Raw genomic sequence first — 8595 nt, 5'->3', positions numbered from 1 at the left:
CAACAGTCATAACTATTCATGAAGACTTACTGATGTTCATGACAGATGTTATGTCAATCTTATTCACACCTCGTCAAATAAAGTGTTACTTTGAAAAAGACTTGAGCTTCAGGACAACCACCTTAAACATAAAGCCAATTATTAATAGAACTCATTCACAGCAAGGACCCAGCACAGCTAAGGAGAATTAGTACAAATTTTACACAATTTTTGCCAAGTATAATCTCACCCCAGTATAATATCAGGTCACTCCTAAAATGCAAAGTTGCCTTTTGTATTCTTTTGTTTGTTCTGTCTAGTTATTCCACTAAGATATGCTGCTGCCTTTCCAGCTCACTCTTGGGAAAGACATCTTTATATCAGTCTCATTGGCCAGATTAATTAAAGCTTTAATAATAAAAGCAAAAAAAAAAGACAGTTGCTGTGCAGAGGCAAGCAGGAATTTTAAAGAGAGTGCTTACTCAGTGTACAGAACTATGAGGAGTTTAGCATTGAAAGGGTTTCCTTTTTCTGCAGTGATATAATGAACAACAAGGTGTTCTACCAGCATCCCAACCTGATGAGAGCTCTGGGCATGCATGAGACGGTCATGGAGGTCATGGTTAACGTTCTCAGTGGAGGAGATTCCAAGGTAGACGGGCTGCAAAGCCTCAATAAGCAAATAAGTGTACATATGCGTAACTAGGAAGTGTTTTTTTTATACACACACTTTTGTTTATGGTTAAATGTGTTTACAGGAAATCACCTTTCCTAAAATGGTGGCCAACTGTTGTCGGTTTTTGTGCTACTTCTGCCGAATCAGCCGCCAGAACCAGAAGGCCATGTTTGACCATCTGAGCTATTTGCTGGAGAACAGCAGCGTAGGCCTTGGTAAGTAAGTATTATTAGCTAATAATACTTAGCTAATAATACTTAGCTAATAATTAACTGTAAATAGAATATAGAAAGTTACTTTAGGCTTTCCTGCGATGGACTGGTGACCTGTCCAGGGTGACCCCGCCTGTTGCCCACTGACCACTGGAGATAAACACCAGCACCCCTCTTGACCCCATTAGGGATAAGGGTGTAAGAAAATTGATAGATGGGCTTTAGTTTTCAGTAATTTCACTAGTAAGTACAAATAGACCAATAGCAACCAAAACTGTAAAGATATGAAATCTTGGAGGGAAGACGTTGCCCTCGCCCATTTAACACAACTTCTCCTTCTAACTAGAAGCAAGAAAACAAACTTACCTACAAGGAAAAAAGTATCAATAAGAACATTTGCTGGCTAAGAACAACACGGTATTTAAAAGGTATTTAGGATGAAATGGCCATGGAACGTCATCTACCAGATGGCTTAACCAAATCAGATAGATTTTTGTACATTTACATGAAAGACGAAACAAGTTTGTCTTAAAGGATCAGTGCAGATCAAGGGTCATGGGGAAGCATGATGATGCATTTCAGCTCTGACATGTTCAGAAGGAAAATGTTAAAAACAAAATGTAAACATGTTCTTTCTTTATCTGATGGGTACCAGTGCTCCTGCTCTCTGTTCTTCTGTTCCTCATTTTTCTTCTCTTCTCTTAGCCTCTCCTTCCATGCGTGGATCCACTCCTCTGGACGTGGCTGCAGCATCAGTCATGGATAACAATGAACTGGCTCTAGCTCTAAGAGAACCAGAGCTGGAAAAGGTGAGTTTTACAAATGCACTCATATAAGCATCCATGTGTCCTCCTCCATCCACAATAAGTCCAATATATTATGGCTGTGAACTACCTGTCACTAACCGATTCAAGTAAGACTGGTTTTACTTTAACCAAATTCATCTCCCAACTAAAAATCTTGCAGCTTTCCCAAAGCCCTGTCAGCCCACCACTGGGTTCTCCCACTCAAATAAAATTAGATTAAGATAAAATAAGATAAGATATTCTTTTATTAATCCCGCAGTGGGGAAATTTACATTGTTACAGCAGTATAAAAAGCAAAACCAATATAAAAAACTATATATACACAGTAAAATCAAGTGAATATAGAAATACTAAAAAACAGTATTATTCGAAATATAAATAAATAAACAATTTCCAGGTTTATTGCCTGTAGTAGAGAGTGGTGAACTACTTAATTCAGTAACAAAACCAGAAATCTACTGTGGCATCATCATCCATTTGGAATATAGATATGTTTACCTGCCACAGTGCACTTTAACCTTTTCAGTCAGTTTTTAGCATCTAAAGTTTCTCAAGAAAAAATAAACAGATGATATATGTTCTGTGATTAATTGATTTGCAATACATGAAAAATATCTTCAATTTGTAGAAAATAAGAAAAAGTAAAATTTTGAAGTTATTTTAACATGGAGGAATAAAACAAAATAAAAGTTGAAATCAGTTTTCAATAGTGTATTTAAATACTGTATTCTGAATCCAGGTCAAACGCACAAAGGCAACTTCCAACAAATAGTAGTTGCCTCATTTTAAGCTAAAAGCTCTGAATTTAGCTTAAACAGAAAAAATGTGTCCTGGCCAAATTTGACACCATTTGCACAAAAGCAGCTAAAATTATGCAAAAAAAAAAAAAAAAAAATTAAGAACTTAAAGATGCTAAAGGAGCAAGGAGAATTAATTTCTGTAATTATTGCAAAGTGATCCATGAATCAAAAAAAAAAAAAAAAAAATTAAGAACTTAAAGATGCTAAAGGAGCAAGGAGAATTAATTTCTGTAATTATTGCAAAGTGATCCATGAATCCAGAGCAGATAAAGAAATGGAGGAAACATAATAGCTGAAAACTAGTGGAACAGTCAGCATTGATCTTCAGTCAGAGGCTTCTTCAGAACCACTTCAGCCCAGTAGATCCTGGCTCACAGCTATCATCATCAGGAATGACTCTCTGAAAAAATGTGGAAGTTTTATAGTCATTTTTGTACTGGAATTTGAATAGCAATGTGGTAAAAGACACCAGTAACACACTTTATACATAAACTGCAATGACAAAAAATTATTGTGACACTTTAAAAGGTGTAGCTTAAACCTTACATAAAATATTTTCATTGTTTTTCTACTTCACACTAAGTGGCAGAACAATTCGGATAGAATATAAACATGAAAAATGTGATGTAACCATTTTTTTCCTCCGTATTTTCAGTGAATAAATACAGTAGAGTATTTTGAGACCTAACCCTGTGTACACACTTTTCCATGCACAGAATTTCTCAATTGCTTTTTGATTTTAAAACTTATATTATTAGCATTTGGAATATTCTCTGTCCCTAATGCCAGTTTATTTCAGGTTGTATTAGCTACATTAGTTATATGCTCAGCTTTATTGACTGTATAGCTGAGCATTGTGTGACTGCCCTGAAGGTGGTGCAGTATCTGGCTGGCTGTGGGCTGCAGAGCTGTGTAATGCTGGTGCATAAGGGATACCCAGACATCGGCTGGAACCCTGTGGAGGGGGAGCGCTACCTGGACTTTCTGCGTTTTGCTGTCTTCTGCAATGGTGAAGGCGGAAACACTTTCATTACAGGCAGCTTTACTTGTCATTGATAAGTTTTTTGTAACTCTGTGCTTGTGACGTGAGCAGGGGAGAGCGTGGAAGAGAACGCCAACGTTGTGGTGAGGCTTCTTATTCGCCGGCCTGAATGTTTTGGCCCCGCTCTTCGAGGTGAAGGCGGTGATGGCTTGCTTGCAGCAATGGAGGAAGCCATCAGAATCTCTCAGGATCCTTCCAGAGACGGGCCATCTCCGGTGTCTGAGAGCAGCAGAACACTGTAAGACAACAAGCATTCATGTCCTGTGTTAATAATCATCACAGAAAGCTGTTAGCAGTTAATACAGCACACGCCTTTCTCTCTGGTAGTTACACCAATGTGCTTTAACATGAAATCTAATGAAAATGACACAACTGGATTCAAACAGAAAAAACTTTTGGTTTTTACCTGTTTATGTCTAGATGTATTCTCATGCTTCCATAACACCTGTTATGTTATTGCTATAAATCAAAGTAACATTAAGCTACTACTGAGATGAAGGGTAAATGGTGTGATACTACTGTGCAGCAGTGACATGCTGGATGAAGAGGAGGATGATACCATCCACATGGGCAATGCCATTATGACCTTCTACTCTGCACTTATTGATCTGCTGGGCCGCTGTGCTCCAGAGATGCATGTGAGTGCTTTAGACATGACAGAATATTAAACATGTCAGACTAAAACCTAGATGATTTTATTTCTTTAACCTATTGCCTGTTATACACCAGCTGATCCATGCTGGCAAAGGTGAAGCCCTCCGCATCAGAGCCATTTTAAGGTCCCTGATTCCCATCGAAGACCTGGTGGGAGTCATCAGCATCCCCTTCTCCATGCCCAACCTGGCTAAAGGTAGATCCAGCCTCAGCTCATATGCAGACAGCAGGAACAATAACTAGCATAACTCTACTTGGTCTGTGATTGCTTTGTATCATTGAGCTTCCATTTGAAGCATGTTTTTAAAGTATTTTAAAATGTTTTTAGACATGGCCTTTTGTTCCTGTGCTCTCTCAGATGGGACAGTTGTGGAGCCAGACATGTCAGCAGGTTTCTGTCCAGACCATAAAGCAGCCATGGTCCTTTTCCTGGACCGGGTCTATGGTATAGAAGACCAGAATTTCCTCCTCCACCTTCTTGAGGTTGGATTCCTGCCAGATCTCAGAGCTGCTGCCTCTCTGGATACTGTAAGTAAGCTTTCCCTCCAATCTCCCCTCTGATGCTGGTCAGCCTATTACCTTTACATAAATTGAAGAAATATGCTGTAAGAGGCATTTCTTGGATAAAACCTTACCTGAATCAAATACATCAATATGAACAAATAAATAGTACTGATTTACTGGAGGTGACCTGTGAAGTACCACAAGGGTCAGTGCTGGGTCCTAAACTGTTTTTTACTTGATATAAATAATATATGCAATGAATTCAAGTTGTTAGACCACATCTGTACATGAATATGTGGGACGCATTCAAAAACATTTTTAACTGAAAATCTTAACAGTTCACACACCAAATATACCTTAATAAACATTAATATTCATGAATATACCCAACAGAAGCAATCTTACCTCTATAGTAGAAGCTAGTGTCCATAGTTTTTTTTCTTGTCTCTGCTTTTGGGGGAATGTCCAGTTAGTGTCGAGGAAAATGAATGCCGCTCATTGGTTGGCTGCCTATTTGCATCACAGCAAATTTGGAAGTGTTCCATCAACTCCTACAGAGTTAAATTCAACATTTTGAAAGTGTCTCTATTGGTCCACTCTGGATGGTGTAGAAATTACACTTTTGAAAGTGTTATTTGTGACATAGTTGAATCAACACTCACAGTAGTTGAAATTAAACACACAGCAGTGTTGACTTACTCAACACTAGTGTATTTTGTCAAAAGTTAAGACTATACATGTGTTAATCTAACACAGAATGGTGTAAAGTATATATTAACATAAAAATGTGAGTTTTGAAATACTACTGGCAGACTGTGCTGTGGTGGAACAGGGGTGAAGCACAACCCACATATGGAGGCTCTAGTTTTCAATGCTGTCGTGGGTTCGCTTCCCGGTCTTCCCCTTCTCTCATTATTCACTTTTTTTTGTCAATTTACTACCAAATAAAAGCCACTAGAGCAATTAAAACCTTTTTTCCCCAGAAACTACTGGCCATCAATAATCCCCAAATTCATTTTAAAAGACAGTAGATGCCACATTAGATGCTACAAAAACACCAGCACCAGTTGCAGTATGTAATCTACTTTTAATTCAAAACATCAAACAGCACTGACAGCAATATACAACAAAGGTCATTCATTCATGGTACTTTGCATTGAAGGTGAAGTGTGCTTTGAAAGTTCATTGGAAGCGGCCATGGATGGTCTTGTGATCACTGATGGTGAAGTGTCTTTGGTGCTGCTCTTGTTTTCACCAACATGAAGGAGGAAGACTTCCAGCCTGGAAGGAAAAACAGGAAATGTAGCAGAAACATTAGGATAATAAATAAATATTTTAAAAAGTGTGAACAAAGCTAATCAGACTCACCTGCGTGTGTCACCATCATATTCATTCACATTACTCTTCCCACCCGGTTTACAAGATAATGCATAAAAAAGTCAGAAATAATTACTAAAGAAATTAGTCAGCTTCTAGAAAAAATTTTGGACAGCATTAAAAGTCGTGTCAACCTGTCTGAAGAAATGTGTTGGAGTCATCATAACAGGCTTCAGTCACCAACATGACACACTAATAAAGAAAAAACATTTTGGCAGCTTTTAGATGTGCCACAGGTACAAAACTCCATAGTCAAAAGGCTCAATTACCTCCTCATTTTGTAGATATGTTCTCCAGAGTCCTGCTAATCACCTAATTATAGTATTCAGGTGTGGTGCAGCAGCGGCACATCTAAATGTTGCAGGACAGTGGTCCTCCAGGACTGGAGTTTGACACCTGTTGCTTAGATCAAGCCAATGGTCCAGCACAGCCACTCCCCCATTTTGCAGTCTACAGCCAAAAACTTAAAGAAAATGACCCCGCAGCTAAATAATGTTAACTCAAATGGCCTCCAGATTTTCCTGACAGTTTTAATGTTTGGTTAAGATAATAAATAGTCGTATATACCGTCATATCCAAACAAATAAACGTACTAAGCGAACTATGCATATGAATCGATACTCTTGCGTAAACTGAAAAATAATGCCTCCATAAAAAATAGTCAAAAACATGATAATTTTAACATGGAACTTACCTTGTTATAAGCTTCAGACAAGACGCCATACTGCTGCCTCCGCTCCTCAGGCAAACATGTGACACAGTTGTGGAACAAGACGGCGTCAGCCGGGGGGCGGGGCTAATGACCGGGCCCAAATAATAAAGCTCATGATAATTTAACTTTACAGCATGAACATGAGCTAACAAGTTTCACCACCAGAGAGAGCGACTCTGTCATTTTGAAGTCTGACATGAAGTACAACAAACCAAGAGAAGAACAGAAACATCAGGCTACTGGTCACTAATGATGAAACAATACAAATTCAAAACATGTTAACGTTCCGTAGAAATGCTCTAGCTAGTTTGCCATTTGTTGCCAAGTGACTGATGATGACGTTGGTGACAAGCTTTACCCAGAATGCACCTGGAGACAATAAGGACGATTCATTTGTAGTTTTGTGTGTCATAAAGTTAAATATAAGAGTGAAAATAAAGCCAGTCGTGGCACAACGTTTTATTCAATATTTTACACCCACTATGTCACTAAAATCAGTCAGNGTCATTCATTCATGGTACTTTGCATTGAAGGTGAAGTGTGATTTGAAAGTTCATTGGAAGCGGCCATGGATGGTCTTGTGATCACTGATGGTGAAATGTCTTTGGTGCTGCTCTTGTTTTCACCAACATGAAGGAGGAAGACTTCCAGCCTGGAAGGAAAAACAGGAAATATAGCAGAAACATTAGGATAATAAATAAATATTTTAAAAAGTGTGAACAAAACTAATCAGACTCATGTGCGTGTGTCACCATCATATTCATTCACATTACTCTTCCCACCCGGTTTACAAGATAATGCATAAAAAAGTCAGAAATAATTCACCTAATTATTGTATTCAGGTGTGGTGCAGCAGCGGCACATCTAAATGTTGCAGGACAATGGTCCTCCAGGACTGGAGTTTAACACCTGTGGCTTAGATCAAGCCAACAGTCCAGCACAGCCACTCCCCCATTTTGCAGTCTACAGCCAAAAACTTAGAGAAAACGACCCCGCAGCTACATAATGTTAACTCAAACGGCCTCCAGATTTTCCTGACAGTTTTAATGTTTGGTTAAGATAATAAATAGTCGTATATACCGTGATATCCAAACAAATAAACGTACTAAGTGAACTATGTATATGAATCGATACTCTTGTGTAAACGGAAAAATAATGCCTCCATAAAAAATAGTCAAAAACATGATCATTTTAACATGGAACTTACCTTGTTATAAGCTCCAGACAAGACGTCATACTGCTGCCTCCACTCCTCAGGCAAACATGTTACGCAGTTTTGGAACAAGACGGCGTCAGCCGGGGGGCGGGGCTAATGATCGGGCCCAAATAATAAAGCTCATGATAATTTAACTTTACAACGTGAACATGAGCTAACAAGTTTCACCACCAGAGAGAGCGACTCTGTCATTTTGAAGTCCATCTGACATGAAGTACAACAAACCAAGAGAAGAACAGAAACATCAGGCTACTGGTCACTAATGATGAAACAACATAAATTCAAAACATGTTAACGTTCCGTAGAAATGCTCTAGCTAGTTTGCCATTTGTTGCCAAGTGACTGATGATGACGTTGGTGACAAGCTTTACCTAGAATGCACCTGGAGACAATCAGGACGATTCATTTGTATTTTTGTGTGTCATAAAGTTAAATATAAGAGTGAAAATAAAGCCAGTCATGCGGCACAACGTTTTATTCAATATTTTACACCCACTATGTCACTAAAATCAGTCAGTCTGGTAAGGTTTTTAGTAACCATGAGTCAACAATGGGGAACCCTACTATAGAAGCTACTGGGGCATCTTACACAGTTTACAACAGGAGAGCGCTCTCCT

The 8595-nt window shown here is 38.6% G+C and overlaps 1 protein-coding gene across 1 annotated transcript in view; it reads left to right on the top strand.

The window, feature by feature from the left end:
- The window catches only part of LOC103129799 (ryanodine receptor 2-like), an 85700-nt gene that overhangs the window by 15630 nt on the left and 61475 nt on the right, over positions 1-8595 (top strand). Inside the window, exons 13-20 of the mRNA XM_016665395.1 lie at positions 517-631; positions 738-870; positions 1573-1676; positions 3347-3482; positions 3567-3753; positions 4045-4153; positions 4245-4365; positions 4528-4697. Of these exons, the coding sequence (XP_016520881.1) occupies positions 517-631; positions 738-870; positions 1573-1676; positions 3347-3482; positions 3567-3753; positions 4045-4153; positions 4245-4365; positions 4528-4697 (1075 nt within the window). The remainder of the gene's footprint in view (positions 1-516; positions 632-737; positions 871-1572; positions 1677-3346; positions 3483-3566; positions 3754-4044; positions 4154-4244; positions 4366-4527; positions 4698-8595) is intronic.

The sequence above is a fragment of the Poecilia formosa genome, unplaced genomic scaffold (genome assembly GCF_000485575.1).
Source record: "Poecilia formosa unplaced genomic scaffold, Poecilia_formosa-5.1.2 Scaffold578, whole genome shotgun sequence".
NCBI lineage: Eukaryota > Metazoa > Chordata > Actinopteri > Cyprinodontiformes > Poeciliidae > Poecilia > Poecilia formosa.
Note: the sequence above shows the minus strand (reverse complement) of the source record. Positions and strands in the feature narration are given on the sequence as shown.